The following is a 23,907-nucleotide window of genomic DNA, read 5'->3' as shown; positions in this document are numbered from 1 at the left end:
AAGTTTCAAAAAAAATTTAGGAAATCTATAGGTATGTGTTTTTTTGGTTTTTTTGGTTTTATTTTATGGCTGGAGATCCTAGAAGAAATTAAGGAATGATAAGTTCTAAAAAATGAAATTCTGTTTATACAGATGATTCTAATACAAGCAAAATTCAGGGGCATTTAATGAAACCACTGTTCCTTCAGAGTAAAGTGCTATAAAGAGTGGAGTTTTCTTTGACAAAAGAATAAATTTGCCATATAAGTTCAAGAAGGCCAAGTTTTCAGAACTGATATCTAGACCACTGAGCTGCCCATTCACTATGAAAGTTATGAGGCTAAGTAGAAGAATGTTTAAAAACTAAAATGTTTTCTTTAAGTAGCCTGATACAGACACTTGGAGTGGACATGATATAACTATTTATCTACAGATTATTGAAATGATCTTTTAGGAAACAGAAACTTTGGATTTTATTTTCATATTTCATAGAGATAGGAAGAGAGACTGGATCTTTGATTTCACTGCTAGAGAGACCTCCTAAAAGTAAATAAAACAGTAAAACTCACCTATGCAAGGCAGTACATTTTTTGCAACTTAAGAGAGTTGCCCAGAGCACTGAGGTTAAGTGACTTGCGTAAGGTGACAGTCAGCAGTATGGCAAGACTTGGAGAGAGAGGGAAAGGAGAGGTGAGGACAAAGAAAGACAACAGAATGGTATCATTTCAAGTTTTAAATTGAATTTTAAATTTGATGATGCTAGCCTTCTTGCCACTACTCAAACAGGGCAATTCATTTTCTAACTGAGCATTTTCTCTCTCTGTTCCCTATGTCTGGACTTTTCTCTCTTCAATTCTGCTTCCTGGAGTCCCTGACTCTTTCAAATTCCAACTAAAGTCCTACTTCCTAAAGAAGCCTTTCCTGGCCCTCCTTAATATCAATGCCTTCCCTCTGAGATGACTCCCAATTTTCATGTATCTCTTGTTTGTAGGTAATTGTTTGTTACTTCCCGCATTAAACTATGAGCTTCTTGAGATCAAAGACTGTCATTTGCTTTTCTTTGTATCCCCAACACTGAGCACAGTGCCCAGAACATAGCAGGCTTTTAATAAGTGCTAGCTGACTAATTTTCTTAGTGTCTGTGTGTGTGTGTGTGTGTGTGTGTGTGTGTGTGGTGTTGTGTGTACACACATACCAATGTTTGTAGTGAATTCAGTTTTTTTTTAAATTTCTCCTGAATTTTGTCATAATCCTTAAGCTATTTGGAGATACTTGAAGGCATCTCAAAGCCAGGACTTGGCTCCTAGGAGGTTTCCTCTTAAATTACTGGTCTCAGATCTTTGTATGGAGGAAAGTCCACCCTAACAATGATAAATGCACAATGTCCTCAGCCTCCATACTAGAGTAAGCTTTCAGAGCACTGTGCTATGAGGAATGCCCTCTTCCTGAGTGACTTCCAGGCTTTGGTGTGGGAGGTTTCAGTTTGTTTGGTTTTCTTTCACTGACTTCATGGCCCTCTGATTTGTGGGTTTGACTCTACCCTTCCCCTCCTGCAGATGTTGACTTGTGTGGTGTAGTCCATGGTCTTCAGGAGTTGCTTTGCCTCAGAAGTTTAAGATAATGTAACCAACCTTTTAATGAGCCTTCTTTAGCTAGAATGAGTTTTTACAATCTGTCACCAGGACTCTACAGGAAGCCTTTCCAGCTTGTTAGGGCCTGATAAAACTTGCACCCCTTAAAGACCCATACTCTAACCTCTGAGAACCCAGGGACTCGAATTAGGAGTAGAAATTTAATGGAGTTTCACAGTTTGACAGTACTTTAAAAGCTAATTTTCATTGCATAATGTTGGAGTGTTGAGTGCAGACTTGTTTATTGACTTCATTGTGTTTGACAGATGTGTTGAATGCTTGTGTGTCGTTTCTGTTTTTTGTTTTTCGCTAGGATTCTTTACATTATTAAATTACTACTGTACTTTAGTTAAGTAATGAGATAGTTGTTGGTTTTCATAATTTCATATCGAGTACCAGAATACATTTGAATGTGTTACATTGTACTTTCACAAAGTTTGAGTAGGTATTCTTTTCCTTTGAGGTTATAAATATGCTGTGTGCAGGTTTTAGTTTTCATAGAAAGTAATGTAATTTTGACAGTGCGTTGTTTTCATTTGTGCTTTGAGACTTATGTGAATCTGGGTTCTTTCAGCCTTTCTACCAACTTTTTATTTAGGCAGTTTTTAATCCAGTATTTTAAGGAAAACATGAATGAAATAGCTTTGTTTTATTTTCGAAAGAGACTTTTAAACTTTTCATCTCTTTTAAAGTTTCATTCTAGAATCATATGTGTTAGAACTAGAAGGTACCACAAAATATCATTTGAATTTTTGTTAGGAATGGCATAACCATCATAAATTCGTTTAAGAAATATGGCATCAGGTACTATATCAGGCACTTTTGTGATGAGATAAAGCATTCTGGGCCAACAGCCTGGAGCATAACACTGAATTTAGAACCAGATTTGAGTTAAAATCCTGCCTCTGATAACTTACTATAATGTATGGTCTGAGATAAATGACAAAAATTATCATTACTTCATACATACAAAAATGGAGGTACAGAAAAGTTTGACTTCTTGATGAGTCACTAGCAAGTTCTTTAATACAGTGCAACACCACCTGCCTATTTTTCTTTTCATTACTGTGATATGTTCAGATTTTTTCAGCTGTAATTATAGGAAAAAATAAAAGCTAAGAAAATGACAATGGCCTTTCCCATATATATGATACACAAATACTGAAATGGATGTGTTCTCATCAAATTGGAAATTCCTTCCAGTCGTAGAGATGAATCTATTCATGCCTCTTCTTCTACTGTGAATCATTTTCATGCTCTCCCATGAGTTTGCCCTTGGGGCTTCCCCCAGCATTCTGGAGGCCTCATTTGCTTCCTCTTGATATTGCAATGGTATCAGTGGAAGCTGGCCCATGACTTGTCACCCTTCTTTCTTGCTGTGTGAGCAACCTGTCCTCTCTTTTTGTTATACAGTTCTTTGGTGTTTATCTTGAAGTTCCTCATTGCTTATCTTATAGCCTGCTTTCATCCTCCATTTACCTCTTTCTTGTCCTGTCTGTGATACTCACTTTTAATTCTTCCTAGAGAGTTATATTCCATCTCTCATTAACAATATAGTAACACAGATAAAATGTTAGTAATAAAAGACAGGCTTTTGATTTCATTGGAAGTTAGGGATCTCTAAGGGAGCTTTGCAGTTTCCCAAAACCACCGCAGCCTACTCTCCTTCTCCTCTTCAACTCAGGGCCCAGCTTACTGTTCATCTTACTTCTGCCCCAGATAGAAATATTCTCTAGGATGTTCATTGGGGCCGTATTAAAATCTAGCAGTGGATATTCTTCACCCCCTTAGTCTTTCCTCTGTAGCTAGACAAAGTTCCTGTGAGTGATTATAGACCTTTTCTAGATTCTTCATTTTTCTGGAGCTGAATGCATTAAGCACAGTGTTAATGGATGTATCATTACATATGATGATAGGAAACTGTTCACCTGAGTTGACCTGAGAATCAGGTGCACTCATGCATCTGTAGAGCAGTGCACTGAGTAAGTTCTTTGTTTACTGTTGGTTGTGCACAGAAATGTTATGTAGTTATATACATTTAACTGATGTTCACAGGACTAGTTTTATATTCCTTACTCAACTACCCTTTGAAAATTAAGTAAATTAAAGCATTTAAAAGGAAGGTCAGTTATTCTTGTGTGTGTGTGTGTGTGTATGGTGTGTGGTATGTGGTGTGTGTAAGGCACTGTTGTCACAAACATTGCAAAAAATTGCTTCGATATTTACTGCTGTCATAAAAAAAGATCTCTTTATTTTCTTTGCTTTTTATTTTCTTCTGCTGGACAATTTCAGTTGCTAATGTCGAGTTTAATAAAGGAAGACTTGGAAAGCATTCTGAGAGATGTAGAGAGGAATGAAATCTATAATACTTTAGACAGGATGTTCTTTTTTATTTTTTCCAGAGGAAAGAATATGTGGATTGAGTGAAGATTTTCAAATGCTACTAGGTCAAGAATAATAATCAAACTCCAATTTAGAATTATTCAAATGGAAAAAAAATACAGGGAAACTCATACTAGTTTTCAGCTTTCCCACTAATGTTTACAGTAGCATTTATGCCACCCTTTTGTATCTGTCCTCTTTTCTTTTCCCACTTCCACCTTTGAATTGTGTTTGTTCAGTTTTACAGAGTGAGGACAAATTGGGGTCTGACAGTTACTTGTTTTTTAAATTTAATTTTAAAAAAGTTTTATTGATGTCTATTTTTTTACATCACATTAATTTCTGAATCTATTCCTAGCCCCCTCCCAAAGAACCTTCTCTTGTAACAAATGTAAATAAAACAAAAACAGTTGATAGGGCTTGCTTCCACATCTGACAATGTATGCAGTCTTCCTCATCCATAGTTTTCCACCTCTTCAAAGAAATTGAGGGAGTTACATTTCTTTATCTCTTCTCCAGATTCAGAGTTGATCATTACAGTTAGATAGGATTCAGGTTCATTTTTGTGTTTATGTTATTATTGTCATGGTGTATATATTGTTTACCTGATTCTGCATGTATCATTCCTCATTAATTCATAAAAGTTCTCATTTTTCTCTCAGTACCAAAAATTGATTATTCCTTAAAATGCAATAATATTGTTACTTTCATATACAATAATATCTTTAACCGTTACTTAATCAGTAGGTGCCCACTTTGTTATAGTTTTTTACTACCACAAAAATATGGGTACTAAATATCTTAGTGATCTTCGACCTTTCTTCTTTTCTTTCACCTCATTGGGATCTGTACTCAATAATGAAATCACTGGGCATAACCCTAGATAAGGATAGCTTAGTGACTTTTTCTTGCCTAATTCCAGTCAGAATAATTGTACCACCTCTCAGTACCCCTAACAGTGGATTGGCATCCTTTTCCCACAGCATTAGCTATTTCTACTTCTTGTCCATTTGCCAGTTTGATCAGGTGAAACCCCAGAGTTGTTTTCATTTGTTTACCTTTCTCTTATTAATAATAGTTTAGAGCAGTCTTTCAAGTGGTTGTTGATAATTTTTGGAAGCCACCTTTTGACCACTAATTGTTGTGGAACAGTGAATAGGTCCTTTTAAAAATTGGAGCTTATAAGAAGAAAGCTCCCTATATAGTCACACCATTCTTTTTCTTCCCCCTTTCCTTCTGCACATAAATAATTTGTGGCTATAGCATCAGAATTACTTTCTTAGGACCATAGGTTCATAGAATTTGAAACTGAAAGAGCCCTTAGGAACTACCTAATCCAATCCTCTCGTTTTACATAGGAGGAAACAAATTTAGAAAGATTATCACACTAGTAGTAAAATGTCCCAATATCACACAAGTAGTAAACACTAGAGCTAAAAGTCCTCTAAGTCCATTCAAAGATGACATTGTCAAGTTTTCCTCCTATTTATACTTATCCAGTAGCTTCTTTCTTATTGAGGAGAGTCAGTTCCAAAATAGCAATTCCCTTTATTTCCTCTACCTTTTGAAAAATGAAGTTACTATAATAATGTCATCAATATAGTAAAACTTGAGAATGAATGGGAAAGTGTAAAAACTGGTAGATGACCTGAAAGACAGAGAACTGTTCCTTGGTAGATAAGAATGTAGTAAAAAGAAGGAATGCACAGTTCAAATGAACTCAGTATGTTATCAAAAATAAGGATGGCCAGGCTCCACATCTGAGAAGTAGCCTGGTGTGTGCTGATCTTTCTCCTGCTTGAGGGAGAAGGGAACATGACCAGAGGTGGAACATCTCTTTTGGTCATGTTTGGTCCTGGCATTTGTTTTTCTTTGGTTAAAGGGCCCTGCCTTTGAAGAGTTGGGGTATCTATCACGCTTCATCTCAGATTGAACAATCCCAAATCTTTATTTTGATGATGTTTTAGACTCCAAGTATCCTAGTAAAATGTCTTTCTTACCTCAAAAAGTTAGCATTTGAGGCATTTTTCTAGATCGTCTCAAACTTTTTTTTCCTTGCCTGTGGAGAGATGACTTCAAATTATTTTTGACTATGTATTGAAATTGATTTTTTTGTTTTACAATGTGGAGTATATTTATAGAAAGGAAACATTCATTTATCTAGCATTACCAGAGAATGTATTCCGTAAGAATTTTTAGATCATTTAAGCAAAAATATTAAATTTTAATAATCCTTAATGAAAAAACCCTCAAATTGTGTATGTATGTATATATGCATGTATTTTCAAACCACACTGTATCTGTTCTCTTAAATGGAATTGAAACTTTTCTTGTTGATTCACGATCATACAGTGTTACTCTCAAGGCCCTGTGAGATTTGTAGGGAGTGTGATCCATCTTAAAAGGCACCTACATCTCCTCTTTTGGAGTTCTATTGTTTCCTCCCTAGATCTCAGGCTAACAGCCATCACTGTTGTTAGCAAGGTACTTGGTTTTAGCAGTCCCTACCATCTTTTCTTCCAAATTGTTAGATATGGCATGAGCCAAAAAAATAAAAATAAAGAACACGTGATCATGCTCATTAGAATTACATACAGAATGACTCTTGTTTCCTCCTTTGTTCTTGGATGGTTAAAATAATCAAGTGAAAAAATATATCACATAATTCTGAGCAAAGAGTATTGCTTTTAAAAGTTTAAAGATATTCAAATAAATATTTTTTCTTCCCTACTGAAGCTATGGCTACATAACAGAATTTAAAGGTCCGTATTTGTCCCTTCATTTTTACTAGAGGTATTGTCATTGGAAACAAATATATTTGTGAATTAACCTTTAAAATTATAATTGCAGACAAAATTACTATGTGAACTTGTCACATCACTCAAAAACTATAATTAAAACATTATAAACTTTAATTTTAATCCAGAGGATGGTTGTTCTAAAGCTCACCTCAATCTCTTGATAATATTTGCAAGGATGTCTTTCTGAGTAAATCTTTTTTCATGCATATGGTTATTTGAGATACTCTCCTAAAATCATTGTAATATTTAATTTAAATGTTAAAATAATTATTTTAAACCACAGAGGAACATCTCTCAGTCCTATAATTGCATTTAGACTGGGGCGGGATGGGGGCAGAGGGGAGAAAGTAATTTGTTTTACTGCAAGTACTGCTGATTTTGTTAGCATTAGTATCAGCATTTTAACCAGTTTCATTGTTTAAAATCTAATTAGCTACAGTATTACTCTTTAAGAAAGAGGCATAAAAAGTTAGTATGTATTTTAATACATCAGCCCAATGTAATATGACAGTGCTCAGAAAAACTGACTTTAGGTTTTCATATTTTTCTGATTTAACATTAGATTGGAATACTTTTAGTATATTTTTGCATATATTTGCAAATTTTAAATTTAATATACTATGTGATCAGAATCTTTCTGCTGTTTTTCAAAGATTTGCTTTTAACAAAATGCTAACATATTAAACCCAGTTTTAACCAAAACATGAACTTTTCTGTAAGATGAGATTTTCAAGTACAATATGTAAAATCAGTCCTCTGATAATTAGATTGTAAATGTATAAGTTAGGGGCTATATATTAAGCTTATTTGAATTCTTCCTCCCCTACTACCACAGTCCCCCCCCCAAAAAAAACTGTTTCACTTAAACATTCTAACAGTCCTACATACTTTAGATAGTTTGACCTGTAGTGGACCACAGCAGACTGTAACTAGAAAATTATATGCTCGTAGATAACGTCTGTTCCTGAAATCAAGGGTGAATATTGAGAACCTAGTATTTTGGTATCTGTGCTTTCATTAGCATGGGACCTCTTTTCCCCACTGCAGATTTACAGCACCTCAGTGCTTCCTCATCTTGTGCTGTTCTTAACCATCTGTTTCCATAAATTCTTCAGAGAAGATCAATCCAACTTACTGAAATCCTTCATGTCATTCTAATATCTCATTTTTTTTAGTGTTCTTGGGGGTATCAGTATATCATTCATTCAGATTGCATTTTTTTTGTCTTTTGTGAAATGAGAGACAATTTATTCAGCACACAAAATTTAAATATGTATAGATTGCTTTTGGAAAAATAAGTCTTCACAGAATTTCAGAGTTGGAAGGAACTTCAGCATCCTGAAGAAAGAATCCCTACTATAACACACCCATTAAGTGGTCATTGAGCCTTTGCTTCCTGTGTTTTCCTGCATTTCTCAAAGTTATAATTTTTTACAGTGGCCCATTGTATCCATTAGTCAGCAATTCCTCAATACTTGGGCCTTAACTTTGTTTCCAGTTTTTTGCTTTCATAAGGATATTGCTGTGAGATTTTGACTCATATGAAATCTTTCTTTCTGTCTTTGATCTCTTTTACTTCCCTTTAGTTCCCAGTTGTCTGCCACCAGAAAAAGAGCTGTTCTGTCCGTACATATGGTCCTTTTTAGTAGTATTGCTGGGTCAGAAGTTTTAGTCACTTTTTGGGCATGGTTCCAAATTGCTCTTCAGAATGATTGAACCAGTTCATAGTTTTATGAACAGTGCATAGGTGTGCTTGTTTTCCCTTATCCCCTCCAACATGTCAGTTAATTTGTTGTCAGTTTTGTCAGTCTAATGGCATGTAAGGTGGAACTTCAGAATTGCTTTAATTTGCATTTCTCTTAGTGATTTGAAGAATCTTTTCATTTGGCTATTGATAGTTTCTGGGGTCTTTTTTTAATGTATGGTATTCAAACAAAGGACAAAGAAGATCACAGAAGCCAAAATAGATAATTAAAAAACATCTGCATGAATAAATTAGAGTACGTAGAAGAAGAAAAAAGGAAATTGTCAAGCAACAAAAAAGAATCTTCCCATCAAGTATGTGGGTTTTATAAAAGTTCAAGATAAATAGGGAATTAATAGAAATATATCAGGGCAGGAACATTGCTTTATATTTGACTAGGCAAAGAATACTAACCAGTTTTCAAAAGAATAAGTGTTTTCAGCTCAAGAGCCATGATGGATTTCTCCAAATAACTAATAAATGAAATTAAAATGAAAGCTTTGAGGTTTTACCTCATATTGAACTAATTAGGGAAGAATAGCAAAAACAGTGTAAATGCTAGAGAAACTGTTAGGAGATATGGTGGTAAACAACTCAGAACTAAGAGAATTCCTGTCAGTTATGTACTAATAAAATGATAAAAGGGACACATTCAGAGAAACCTCAGAAAACTTCTATGAACTAATGCGGAGGGGAATAAGTAGAACTAGGAAAACATTTAGACAATAAAAACATTGCAAAAATGAGCAACTTAGAAAGTCATAACTCTGATCAACACAGTGAAGAAGCAGAATTCCAGAGGACAAATAACAAAACATGTTGCCTACCTCCTAAGAGTTGATGGACCTAGGATGCAGATTGAGACATGTGCTTTTTAAATAATGCCAGTGCAGGAATTTGTTCTGCTTTGTTATGAACATTTTTACAAAGTGTTTACTTTTCTTCTTTTCCCCCCAATTTGGGAACTGAGAGGAAAAAAATTTTTTTCTTAATTGAAAATAATTTTTGACTTAATTTTTTTTGAAAAGTCCCTGAAATGTTCCTAATTATATGGGCAATATCATTTGTAACTCCAAAATCAATCATTGGATGAGCATTTATGAAGCACTTACTTTGGGCAGTGCATTGTCCTAGTTACTGAAGGTACAGAGATAAGAAGAAACAAGAACTTAACATTCTTCTGGGGCAATAGAATGCATACATAAATATATACCCAGGTAAATAAATACAAAGTATATAAAATAATTTTAGAAGGATGAGATGCGAATATCTGGGATCAGGAAAAGCCTCATGTACTTGACCTCAGTCTTTAAGGGAGCTTTTGAGGCATAGTATATGAAAAGAAAGACTGCTATATTTATGGAAGACAGCTGATTTAAAGACAAGAGACAGATGGTAGAATACCATTTAAAGATTGGTTGATCTGACTGGAACATAAAGTGCATAAAGACGAGGAATACTGTGAAATTAGCCTATAAAGATAGCACAGGTTGTGAAGGGTTTTAAAAGGCAAAGGGGATTTTACATTTGATCCTGGGTTTATTAAGTAGGGATATGACATAGTCAGACTTGTGCTTTAGAAAGATCACTTTGACAGTTGCATGAGAGACAGACTAGAGTTGATTAAGGGAGAACAGTCAGAAGACTATTGCAATACTCTAGACCTGAGGGGATAAAAGCACCATCATGGTGCCAGTGTTAGAGGAGATATAAGAGTAAATAACATAAGTGATTTTGGAGATAGAGTCAATAGGATTTGGCTACATATTGAATAGACAGACGTGAGAGTGAAGAGTCAGGGGTGGTGATACCTGGTGTATGAACCTGGTGAAGGTGCCCTTGACAGTAAGAGAGAAGTTAGGAAGAAGAGAGGATTTGAGCAGAAAGATAATAAGTTCATTTCTGGATATTTTGAGTTCAGGATGTCTGCAGAACATCCATTTCCAGATATCCAATAAGCAGTTATAGATGGAAGGCTAAAGATTAGCAGAAGAGTTACCATCAGCATAGAGATGATTAATTGAATCATAGGAGCTAATGAGATCAACAAGTGAAGAAGAGAGATCAAGACAGAGCTACAAGGGACTTCCACAGTTAACAATTTGAAAACAGCAGTTTTCAATTTGAACAGCAGTTAACAGTTTGAAAGTGTGGTCAAGTGTCACAAAAATCCAGAGAAAAGAGAGTATGGTGGAGAAGAGGGTGATCAGCAGTGTCAGAGCCTTCAGAGAGGTCAAGAGGGATGAGGGTTGAAAAAAAGGCCATTAGATTTGGCAATTCAGAGATTATTGATACTTTTGGAGAGACTGGTATATGGATGATGATCTGTCAAAGAAGAATGAGAAGGAACCATTAGACAGTGACCCACAGTGGAGAGAGGGCAACAAGATTGAGGGCTGAGTAATGGCTGCTGGATTTAATGAATCTGTTTTCAACTAGTTTATTGCAGGATTATCCTTTTTAAAATGTTTTCTGCAATATAAGTAACATTCTCCTAATTGTTAGTTCTCCTACTTGTTAAAGCGGTAGTCCTTTTAAAATAATACATCTGTAATTGTACCTTGTACTTAATGTAACAAATGGAACGTATATGTAATTTTGATCCTTTGAATTGTTTTAAATGTACAAGGGAACCTTGACTCATACCATTGAAAAAGATTAAGGCCATCTATCCCAAGCACTGACTTCACCCCAAGTCTCTGTTTCATATTGTTGCTACTTCATTCCTCATTCTTGTTTTTACTCTGTCTTGGAGGAAAAGATAACTCTTCTCTTTGCAAACTCCAGTTATCAGCTGTCATATCCTACTGCTTACAGATATGCCTAGATCTCTCCCATCACACCTCTGGGATCCTATGTCCCTGCTCTTTTTCACAACCGGTGTCTAGAAAAGGTATTCTTTACTATGTGTATCATGGATTTCTGGCATTCTAGTGAAACCTAATGACTCTCAAAATAGTATTTAAATAATAAAATGAAATACAGAATTACCAAGAAAATGAAGTATATTGAAATGTGGTTACCAAAAAAAATTTTTTTTAAGTTTATGATTCACAGGTTAATAATCTCTGGACTAGAAGAAGCTATTTACATTCCTTGCATCCTTCCACTCACCTCCCACTTACTTCTCCACCCCTTGTAATCTGTCTTCTAACCTCATCCCTCAACTGAAACTGCTCTTTCTGAGGTTGGAATTGTCAAATCATATGACTTTTTCTCATTGTTTTTCTGTAAACCCCTCTCTCTTGCTAGGCATTCTCTTCCCCAGGTCTTTGCAGTAATGCTGTTTCCTAATTCTGTTCTTTTCTGTTTACTTTCTGTTTTTCAGTGTCCTTGGCTGGGTCGTCTTCCATATCCCTCCTCTCCATGGTATGCCCCGGTAGCTCTGTCATATGCCCTTTTCTCCTTTATACCCTCTGCCTTGGCAGTTGGCTTCATCAGCTCCAGTGGGATTAACCATCATCTCTTTGCCGCTTCTTAGCTCTGTATATCTAACTCCAGTCTCTAAGACTCCAGTCCTACATGATTAGCTGCCTATTGGACATCTTAAACTTCACATGTATAGGAAAGTGCTCATTTTCTTTCACACCAGACTCTTCACAGTTTGGCTTCATGATGCTTTAACTCAGATTGACTGCATATTACTCTCCTTCATGCACTTTACATTCCAGCCAAACTGATCTTTTTGCTGTTCTCCAAATGTAAAATTCTACATCCTCCAGACTGCCCCCAGCCCCCATGCCTGGGATGCACCCCTCACATTTCTTTTCATGGAATCCATGACTTTCTCTAGGCTCAGTTTAAGGTATCATTTCATATAGAAAGAAACCCATTCTGATGCCCTCCCCATTTCCTAGTATCATCCCCCTAGAAATTTCTTTGTATGTATTTTGTATTTAAGTTTCTTTGTAAATGTTGTTTGTCCAGACCCATCTCCTTTCCTTCACTCCCCTTTCCCTAATATCTCTTCCTATTACAATAGAATGTAAACTTGAGGAAAAGGATTTTCAATTTTTGCCTCTGTATTTCCAGGGCCTAGCCTAACGCCTAATAGATGTTTATTGAAGGAAGTCCTACCAAAATAATTTTTTTTCTTTGTTAAAATTTATCCCCTGATTCTTTAAAAACTGGGCTTATTGTGGTTCATTGATATTTTCAGTTTGTCATCATTTTATCACACTATTGTGACAAAATAGTTGAAAGTTAAATCAGTGTCCAATATTTAGATGGATTTATGTGCTATGTGGATGTAAGCTGTTCTTGAGTAATAACGGCATGAATTTTTCCCCCAAATAGAAAGAACTTTGCAACATGATACTTGATTGCTGTGCCCAACAGAGAACATATGAGAAATTTTTTGGCTTGTTGGCAGGGGTGAGTTTCACATTTCAGATTTTGAGTCATAACATAAAATACAGCTGGTTTGTTATTTTTTATCATGAATATTATGGACTAACCAACTACTTTGTTTTGATGAAAAAAAGTTTAAAGCTAGCATAAATTTCACTATGTTTTGTAAGATTTTCCCAGTCCCACTACTAACTGCACACTATGTATCACCCTATTGCTTGAACATCCTGCCATTGCCTTGCAGTGAACCATCCTTCCAAGAACTTTCTACTTCTTTCTGGCAGTTTTCCCATCCTAATTAAGTATAGGTTTTGTTTTGTTTTCCCTCAGTTCCTCCTGTCAAGCAGCATAGTCAAGGAGCCAGGAAATATTAATACTAAAACCTGTACTCATTCCTCTTCTAGGCTGAACTCCTGTTGCAGTATTGCTTCTCTGTACATCACCTGCATGTATAATATTTTGCAGGTAGAATTTTATTTTAGCATTTATTTAAGCTATGGGTCAGTAAGGGCCACAAATTTTTTTTTTTGCTTCTTTTTTCAAAACGACTTATTGTAACCCAGTGAGATTTCATTGTTATTTATCAACATCTATCAAATATTATTTTATCAACATAAATATGCATGCATCCTTTGTAGAAAATGTTTATATATTTTAATTTATTAATTAGATTGGGGAGTTGTACCTCAGTACTTATTCTACTCATTTTTATTCTTCAGCGTTTCTGCATGCTGAAAAAAGAATACATGGAATCCTTTGAAGGTATTTTCAAAGAACAATATGATACCATACATCGCTTGGAAACAAACAAATTGCGAAATGTTGCCAAGATGTTTGCTCATCTCTTATATACGGATTCACTTCCATGGAGTGTGAGTAGTAAGGCCTGCATTCTACCTTTCTTCCAAGTTATTTATTATTCTTAAATAATATTTTTAAAAATCTAGCCATAATTTTACTTTTGAGGAAATAAATTTTCAAATGAAATGTGTGCCTTAGTGCTATTGAGAGTTCCACCTATAAGCATTTTCTCACAAGGAAAGTTATAAAAAATTGAGTAGTTAATATAAGTACCATACCTTCCGCATCATTCTAGGGGTCTTTATCTGACAGTGGCTCTAAGGATGTCTTTAGGAAACTATCTCCTCTTCGTTACACTAATCACAAAAGTATAGAAATGTTCTATATAGATCTCTAAGTGTTAAACTATTAACAGATTGTAGCCTGTAAATTTGTAAAAACAAAACAAAACAAAAAAACCAAAACATCTTGAAATATCTTGACCTTTTTAGGCTTTACAACCTATGGGCCTATTTAGTGTAAAGAATTTTTTTGTTTACTGTGTAAAATTGGGGATCTCTGGCATATTGAACTTCTGACTCCAGCAGAGCAGTAGCAGCCCTGTATTTCACAGGGCAGATCACCTGGGAAGCAACTCACTTAAAGTGTCATCTTTTATTTTAGGATGGTGGAAAGAGCTGAATGAGTTACTTAGCCCCTCTTTTTTTCCTACTACTGCCATGACTGGGGTCAGTATAATATAAAGCAGGAAGAGATAGGTTCCTATCTTGAGATGGAACTCCATTTTTTCATAGAAACAATGTTACAAATAATAGGTATTCTCAAACATGGAGTTAAATAGACTTTCATGAGTTCTTGGGATTGTAAAACCCATTTATGAGAAACTAATTTTTGATACAAGCTACTCATATTGGAAACTGCCTTTATTTTAATTTCTTGTAAAATATTCCTTCATGGAGCAAGGGATGGTTTCCGGCACTGGTATTCTTAATAGCTTCTTGTTCACCCTATCCTCACTTTTAATGATTTTGTAATCTTACTGTTTGAATAGTTGCCATATATTATGCAAAAGTTCTGGTTAGTCCTGTATACTATATTAGTCCTATACTACTCACATATATACATACATAATTTTTTTGTAAGACTCCAAACTTTGTTAGGAGATAATTCTTACTTCATCATCATATAAGGCAAAAACCAGAACGTCTTGATATAAAAGCATGTTAAAAATTTGAGAAGGTTTGAACCAGCAGCAACTTTTGAGGCCATTGGCCTGACCCCTTCATTTGACAGATAAGAAAATTGAGGTCTGAAGATGTGAAACCACTTGCTTTTGGTCACACATCATTTCAGTTAATGGAGCTAGACTGAGATTCTGCAGGTCCCCTTCTAGTTGTCTTATTCAAGGAAGAAAATGAGCCAATCGTAGGCTATCCTTTGTCTTTTGAGAACTAGTACAGAGAAGTATTCTTTTAAACTTAAACAAAAACTTTCTATTGTAAGATGAATATTTACTGTGATTTTTAATATCACTTGTAAGTGTAGATCATAGAATCTTAGAAAACGAGACAGTCTTTAGACCATCAAGTCAGACCTGAATCTGATGTTTCCTTTGTTTCCATTTTTTGAAAACTAAAGTAAAATTGTCTGCTTTTCTTCTTATTTCCAGGTTCTTGAATGTATAACATTGAGTGAAGAAACTACTACGTCTTCCAGCAGAATTTTTGTCAAAATATTTTTTCAAGAACTTTGTGAATACATGGGGCTTCCTAAACTTAATGCAAGACTGAAGGATGAGTAAGAAGATATTTTATTATTAATTCTTCTTTATCACTGCTGGGATCCTGCCTTTTTTAAAAATATGATTTATTTGTTTTAAATTTTCTCCCCTTCCGTCCCTCCCCAAGACGGCATGCAATCTTATATGGGTTCTGTACTTACATTCTTACTAAACACATTTTCACATTAGTCATGTTGCATAGAAGAATTAAAACAAATGAGAGAAACCATGAGAAAAACCAAACCAAACATAACACAAGAGAAAATAGTCTTCTTCATTCTGTGTTCTGATTCCATAGTTCTTTCCCTGGATGTGGATGGCCTCAAGAGTCCTTTGGGAATGTTTTAGGTCCTTGTATTGCTGAGAAGGGCTAAGTCTATCAGAAACAGTCCTTGTACACTGTGGCTGTTACTGTGTATAATGTTCTCCTAGTTCTACCCATTTCATTCAGCATCAGTTCATTGCTAGTTTTTCCAAGTTTTTCTGAAGTCCTCCTGTTCATCATTTCTTATAGCACAATAGTATTCCATTACATTTATATACCACGACTTGTTCAGCCATTCCCCAAATGATAGGCGTACCCTCAATTTCCAGTTCTGGGCCATCACAAAAAGAGCTGCTATAAGTATTTTTGTACAATTGGGACCTTTTCCCATTTTTATGATCTCTGTGGGATACAACCCTAGAAGCAGTATTGCTGGGTCAAGGGTATGCACATCTTTGTAGCCCTTTGGACATAGTTCCAAATTGCTCTCCAGAATGGAGAGCTCCACCAACAATGAATTAGTGTTCCAGCTGTCCCACATCTTCTCCAACATTTATTATCTTCCTGTTTTGTCCTGTTAACCAATCTGATAGGTGTGATGTGGTACCTCAGAGTTGTTTTGATTTGTATCTCTCTAATCAATTGTGATTTAGAGCATTTTTTCATATTGACTGTAGATAGTTTTAATTTCTTCCTCTGAAAACTGCCTGTTCACATCTTTTGACCATTTATCCATTGGGGAATGACTTGTATTCTTATAAATTTGACTTAGTTCTTTACATATTTTAGAAATGAGGCCTTTATCACAGACACTAGTTCCCAGTTTTCTGCTTCATTTCTAATCTTGGTTTCATTGGGTTTGTTTGTGTAAAACTTTTCAATTTAATGTAATCAAAATTATCTGTTTTGCACTTCGTAATGTTTATATCTCTTGTCTGGTCATAAATTTCTCCATTCTCCATAAATCTGATAAATACACTATTCCTTGCTCCCCTAATTTGTTTATAGTATCAGCCTTTATACCTAGATTGTGTGCCCATTTGAACTTTATTCTGGTGTCTAGTGTCAGGCATTGGTCTATGCCCAGTTTCTGCCACACTGTTATCCAGTTTTCCTGGCAGTTTTTTGTCGAACAGTGAGTTCTTATCCCAAAAGCTGGGTCCTTGGGTTTATCAGGGATCCTGCGTTTTGTACATCTGTCTCTCTGCCTGCTATCCTCCACTGATAGTAAAGCCCAGTTGTAGAAGCATGAATAGCAATTTCACTTATCTAAGTCTTTGAAATCCTAAAAGCCATGGCTTAGAATAGAGGGCCTATATTAATGATTCAAATAAAAGGCAGCAAAATTGGAAAAATGTTAAATTCGTACTGCTTACATGGGTTCACTCTACTTCTTTAAGTTGAATGTTTCACATATTATTTATTTTCATTTTGGCCTCAGTCTTTTTGCTCTTCTTTCTCTTTATACCTGGTTCATATATATATACATATAGAGTTTAACATGTCTATCATAGTTTCCATAGCTTGTCCATAGTATTATATTGTGCTGGAATTTCATTTTATTAAAGAAGTATAAATAAGTGATTAATAAATCCTAAATCAAACTGGGCCTTTGAAATATATATAACATTTTAATTGTGACAAGGTTTGACCTATAATTTTCTTGTAAAAGATAATTGATTAAGGTAATGTAATTTCTCTGTTGAGTTTATGGACATTGATAGGTATATGACTTTCACCTGGAATTAAAATACTAAAACTTCCCTTGTTAGAATTTGGTGGAAATTAATTAAATGATGCTTTGGCAGATAAAGAGCTTCATGCCCCACAATAGTACTTTTGCTTGTGGGCTTATTAAAACAAGTATTTAATAGTTTTAATTCCATTTGTACAAACAATACACTACTTTAAAGTTCAGTTTATGTAATACTAATAAGATGTTTCTTCTCTAAGATTTTGATAGTTTTCTGTTAACTAGCAGTTAAGAATTATTTTATAATTTAGTTCACTAGGGTTTTTTAAATTGTTCATTATTAGTCATTTGCTAGGGAGAAGATTTAAAACTCTTGTATATTGCATGCTGTCACTGTTACATTAGTATTATAAACTTTCGTTTATCCATCATGTCCCAAAAGTCTTAGTGCAATTTTAAGGTTTAGTAACTTTAGATGTATAACTGCTATAAACTTTTTTTAAAAAAAGGTATTTAGAAGTTTACTTAAATTTCTCTTAAACTTACTTACCTTGGTAAATTTTAAGTTATAAATATTTAATTTTAATAATCATACATCCTGTCATTATGCAATTGTGCTACAAACAGTTTTCTAGAGGACCCTTTCTCAAACTGTCAGATCATTTGAAGAATTCATCTTGCCTAGCCACCTTGGTCACTTGATCTATCTCCATTAGACTTTTTTCTTGTGGAGTAACATCAGAACTGTCATGTATGCATCAAAACTTCATTCTTAGAATGATCTTAAGACTAGGATAATGAATGGAAACCTTTTGGTCACTAAGCACCAACTAAAGAACATTTCTACAAAGTTTGAAGATTGGAGCAATTAAGATGCAAGACTGTAGTTATGTTAAATTTTAATAAGACACATCAATATTTAAAATTTTAAGTTTAATCACTTTTCATGTGTTGTTTTGTAAGTTCGTGACATTTATGCTTTCTGAACTAAATAAAGTTTAAAACTGCAGTGACAACCTCTATATCTCTTTATGGTTACAAAGCAACTTCACATCCATGATTTGTTGCTCAACAACCATATGATGTAGCTAGTGGTAAATGCTTGTCCCATTTAACAGGTGAAGAAGCAAAGTCTTATGGAGCTTTCCATGATTTGTTCAGGGTCACACAGCTGAAATGACCTTGTGACTCCACAAGAGAAAGTTGAATCCTCTTCTCAGCGTACCACACCATTTCACGATCACATCCATCATGTGATAGTTTGCTGCTGTTGGTCTTATGCAAACCTAGTCTAATATACTGCCGAGGAAATTGCTAATTTGGTTGTGCTGTGTGTACTGCTTTAAAATGTTTGATGTATTTTCAGATGATTTCAGTAAGAATTTTGTATTTCAATATTCAATGTGTCTGCTGCATTCAACTTCTCTTCTGATTCTTATCTGTAGAACACTGCAGCCATTCTTTGAAGGATTGCTACCCCGAGATAATCCAAGAAACACTCGGTTTGCCATCAACTTCTTTACTTCCATAGGTCTTGGAGGCTTAACGTAAGACATTTCTTTCCAAAATTCTGTTACATTTTAATCATGTGTTCTTTAAAGTTAAAATTAACCAGTACTTGTTTTTGAAAAAAGACCTAAATGAAATTTTCTGGTTGGGTAGGGATGAATTACGAGAACATCTAAAAAACGCACCCAAGATCGTCATAGCAAAGAAACAGGATGTTGAGACGTCAGATTCCTCCTCTTCCTCCTCTTCCTCTTCAGATTCTGACTCCAACTCCGACTCCTCAGACTCAGATTCTGACAGCAGCGACAGCAGCTCAGATTCATCCAGTGGCAGTGACTCCTCATCCACAAGTGGCCAGAGCTCCGACTCAGGTATTAAAAATGAATATATGCCGTTGACTTTGCCTGTTTTATTCCATGTGCACTCATTCATTATGTTTTGTGTTAAGTAGGGTTATTTCAGGGTTTGGTATTTTAGTTCAGCATTTCCCTATATAATATTTGTAATGCTACAGTTTACTTATTTTAATCTTTTTTAAGAGAATAAATTATTCATTCAGCCAACATTTATGAAGCATTTATTTGATTCCAGACCATACTGTGGTAGGTGCTGGAAATACAGGAACAAAAATGAAACTGTCTCAGCCCTCAGGGAACTTACACGCTCTTGAGGGGCCAAAACAAGTAGAGAGAAAATTAAATACAAAATAGTGACAAAATGATTTCCTGAGGGAGAAAATGCTATCAATTCTGGAGATAGGCTATTCTGTGATTACATTTTGTTGAAAAATGTTTCCTTGAGATTTTGAAATGCCATGGTGTTTATGATGCCGGAAACTTCTTGATACACACATCCTCATAGTTGTCCCTTTTTGCGTTGCAAAAACTTAAAAAGTTCTTAGGTTTGTGTTGTATGAAGCGTGCAAGCTTTTGTTCTTTCAGGAGCCCTGTTTTCACTTTGTATCCATTCTGTTGGTTTTCCTAATGGCTTCTTAAGTTATCATACCTATGAACTGTATACTGTTCTTTAGCTCAGTGAGCCTGGAGACAGAGCAATGTTTTGCTGTGCAACATGAAGTCAGATGGCTTGCTGTTCCCCTAGCTCCTCAAAAGTTTCTAGACATCTAGTACTCTTTTTCACATTTGAGCAAACAATATGTCAGTCAGAAGTATGGGGGCCTATTGTATTATTGAGAAAAGATGTTCTATTTTTTGATGAAAAGCCTGTTTTTGACACAACATGATAAATACTGGTCATTTAATGTTCACCTAGTCTGACTCTAAAAAAAAAATTTGTTCTTTCATGGAGTCTGTTTTGGGACCAGATGATAACACAGCATGAACTTCTGTAGCAAGGAAGCTTGCTGATTCAAAATTAATTTGATTTATTATATGATTTCAACAGTGGATTTTTGTTAATAAGTCAGTAAGCATTATATAGGCAAGATGAATTATGCATGTGGTATAATATCATCATGATGAAATTGTTGCAGCCTTATAAGGTTGGCAGTTCCTGAAATCATTGTTTGTCATTATAAAGTCAGAGGGTTGATGATAGTAAAGCACAAGGTGAGCGCATGGTGTATCAGGGTCAGAGAAACGTTGGTTCAGCTGAGAGCCAGATGGCTTCTGCATGGACAGCTGCAGCACAGTTGAGCTGCTTGATAGGAACAGAGAGGTGAGTCCTTAGTGACAAACTGACTGATTCTGCAGTCTGCTGGGGTAAGTGTTGGGAAGGGAATGATGAAGGTGAGTGTGGAGTGGCAGTATTTCTTATTTAGGATATTTTTCCACCATATTTTCATTTGGCTGTGCCTGAGCCAATACCATAAAGAGAATAATTTTGTCCGTCTCAGCAGTTTACTTTGTTTTATGTATCCAAACTAGAGAAGCACAGCAAAAATGATGAAATATTGGGTCATAGCTAAAATTTGAGATAAACATTAATTTTTATGACTCTCTTAAATGGTCGAAGTTATTTTGAGTTACTTTCTCAGAAAGCAAATGATTATTAATAATTATGGTTTTATATTTTAATAGGGCTTAATGTTCTATTTCATTAGTATAGTTAATGCTGCTCTTATAGTGCATGAAAACAAAGCTGTTGCTGCCCCATATTAAGGATCTTAATGAGAAGAAAAAAAGTATTTTTTGGCTATTCTGCTAATATTCTAGTTCACTTAACAGAAATACATCTAGACCCTAAAGTCAGAGGTGTTTTTATTATTCTGTGTGTGTACTTGTAAGAACTGCATCACATCAGAATGATAACAAATTTGCAACTCTCAAACCTCCTTATAATACTCTGTCATGGACTTTTAAAAATTATCAATAGCTGCATATCGTGGCAGTATGCCTGTAATCTCTCATCTGGGGAGTCTGAAGCTTGTGGATCACTTGAGCCACTTGGGTTCTGAAGTATGGGAGAACTAAAGCTGATCACATGTCCTCACTAAAATAGGCAGAAAGGACAGATCAGAGCTCCAGTGCAGATGATTAGGTTGGTCAAATCAAGGAGATGCATTCTCAAAAAAAACAAGGACAACAAAAAATTCTAAAGTTAAAAATAATAGAATCTTTAGTTGAATATAAGCTCCTTGAGGGCCAGAATGAGTTTTTCATTTTGTCTGTGTGTCCATTTTGCTGGTGCAGTGCCTGGCATATAGTAAGCACTTCATGAATATTTACTTGATTAGACTGTTTAATGTATCACTTCATCCCCCACATCTTCCAGAAATATTGCTGTGCTTCACTTTCTTTGATTCCTGGCATATCTGGCGCAGTGCAGATCCCTTATCACTGAGGAGAAAATGAAGCCTGTGTGGGGCTTTCTTTTACTTTTCAGGCACAACTCCAGTTTGGAAAAACAGTTGTAAAGAATGTATAGACGTATCATCAGTGGTGTAAAATCTGTCATCTTTTCCTTTAGTTTATCTATAAGAAATAAAACAAAAAGAATTAGTGTAACACTCCATACTTATTATTTTGTGCCTGAGGATCACAGTCATGATCCTTTTTAAAAAAACAGCTATAATTCAGTTTTTCCTCAAAATTGGCTTTCCTACCAATTCACCAGAGGTTAATGAAATTTTACTTTGTTGACAAGCTGTAAATAGTATTATTTTTATGTATTATTATGAATTAAGAAATTAGATTAAAATAAATGTTAATCACATGTACTCTGTGCTTTCACTTTTAAAGATAAAAGGAAAAAAGAACAAAGAAAAAAGAAAAATAAGGAAACAGATAAAACAGTTAAGAAAAAGAAAACAAATGAAAAGAAACACATGGAAAACAAAATGGAAAAAAGACAGCAAGAGATAAGAACAGAAGAAGAGAAAAGATCAGAAAAAAATACAGACCGAAATTTAAGAGATTCACATTGGAGAGAGAACTCATCAAAACATGCCCCTGACAGAGATACTCCTACAGAACGAAACAGTTACAGGGTTTTAAAGGACAGAGATCATGATAAATACGTAGAGCCAGAAAATAAATCTTGTGATACCAAGAAGAGGAGAGGAGAAAGAAGAGATTCTTTTTCTGAAAGTGAAAGAGAAAAACACCGAAACAAAGACAGTGAGAATCATAGGAGGAAAGAGAGATCAAAGTCAAGAGAAAGGAATAGAAGTCATCGAAACCCCAGAGATGAGGAAGATCGACATTGGAATGGTGCAGAAAAGGAATCTGAAAAACATAGTAGACGGTCTGAGCAGTCCCGAGAGTCAAGGAGGAATCATGACCGACGAAGAGAAAACTCTCCAGCAAGGCGAAAATAACACTGAAATGCCTTATGTTCAGTCTAAACTGAATTTTTTTTACATTTATTGCTGAACTTTGTTTCAAAAAAAGAGCCTTTGTATAAAGTACTGGTTTGTATTATACATTTTTAAGAGGTTTTCATTGAAAAATGTTTTGTAATCAGTTCTTTTTCCCCCTTCTTCCACTCCTCCCAAAAAAGAACCTTCCTCCCTTGATTAAACGTATTTGCAGAGAACATTTTCATTTAAGAGAACATAATGCTTGCTTATACTTTGTGAATAAAAGTGTCAAACTTTCATTGAATCAGTGTATTAGTAAGAAAATTATTTTTCTGTAAATATTTTCTGATGGTCTGAGAACATAATATTATGAATTTATTCATTGTTTTTTTGTTGCAGTTTTTAAAAGTTAGAGACTTAATTACAAGTTGCATATTACATCTCTTACAAATAGGCAAGCACAGTTTTTTTCCCTTCCCAGGAGTATTTTGTAGGTTAGATGAATGTTATCTTTAAATGATTCTCATGTTGGATATCCGTTATGACGTATTTACTTTACCAGTAACTATTTTCTAGCTGGATTTAAGTTTTCTACAACATCATTCTTGCAGTCTTACAAAATATTATTACAGCAAGGTAGTATATTTATTTTTAATGGGGATCAATATGTCATTGTGAAAGGAAATGTGGTTGTAAGAAATTTGAACACCATAACTGAAATTATTCAGATTGTTTTGTGTGGATAATTTTAAAGGTTTTATCATTGTGATTCCCACCATTTGGAACACATCAACTTATTTTTATATTTTTTAAAATAAAACATTTCCTCTGAGAAAAGAGATTTTCTGTCACATTTTCTCTATTTTCTATTATCTCAAAGTAATGAAGCTTATTTTAACCAATGGATTTGATTTAAAATCTCTTAATATTTTGTCTTTAGCAGTCAGTGACTCAAATTTCTGACTTGTTATAAAACCTGAGCATAAAAAACAACATGACTAAAAGTGAGTTAAGAGTGTCAAAGTAATCTTTTGTTTAGTGTGACTTCAGTCTTCTATTTAGCTGGGATATTAGTGTATAGACTAGTAAGTCTGGAAGGAACTTATATTGTTTTCACCCATCCCCCTAAACCAAGATATCACTGTACCCAGAGCAGTCCAAGAAGATACAAATACAGCCTTTTTAAAAAAATATTGAGTGTAATTAAAGTAA

General features: G+C 34.8%; 1 protein-coding gene across 3 annotated transcripts in view; it reads left to right on the top strand.

The window, feature by feature from the left end:
- The window catches only part of CWC22 (CWC22 spliceosome associated protein homolog), a 72,949-nt gene extending 49,415 nt beyond the window's left edge, over positions 1 to 23,534 (top strand). For all 3 annotated transcript variants that reach the window (XM_072612537.1, XM_072612536.1, XM_072612538.1), the window contains exons 15-20: positions 12,834 to 12,911; positions 13,607 to 13,759; positions 15,358 to 15,485; positions 18,872 to 18,973; positions 19,089 to 19,306; positions 22,136 to 23,534. In XM_072612537.1, the coding sequence (XP_072468638.1) occupies positions 12,834 to 12,911; positions 13,607 to 13,759; positions 15,358 to 15,485; positions 18,872 to 18,973; positions 19,089 to 19,306; positions 22,136 to 22,713 (1,257 nt within the window). In that variant the 3' untranslated portion in view covers positions 22,714 to 23,534. The remainder of the gene's footprint in view (positions 1 to 12,833; positions 12,912 to 13,606; positions 13,760 to 15,357; positions 15,486 to 18,871; positions 18,974 to 19,088; positions 19,307 to 22,135) is intronic.
- Positions 23,535 to 23,907: the final 373 nt, after the last annotated feature.

The sequence above is a fragment of the Notamacropus eugenii genome, chromosome 5, assembly GCF_028372415.1.
Source record: "Notamacropus eugenii isolate mMacEug1 chromosome 5, mMacEug1.pri_v2, whole genome shotgun sequence".
In the NCBI taxonomy this organism is placed as follows: Eukaryota; Metazoa; Chordata; class Mammalia; order Diprotodontia; family Macropodidae; genus Notamacropus; species Notamacropus eugenii.
This window is presented reverse-complemented; position numbering and strand designations above follow the sequence as displayed.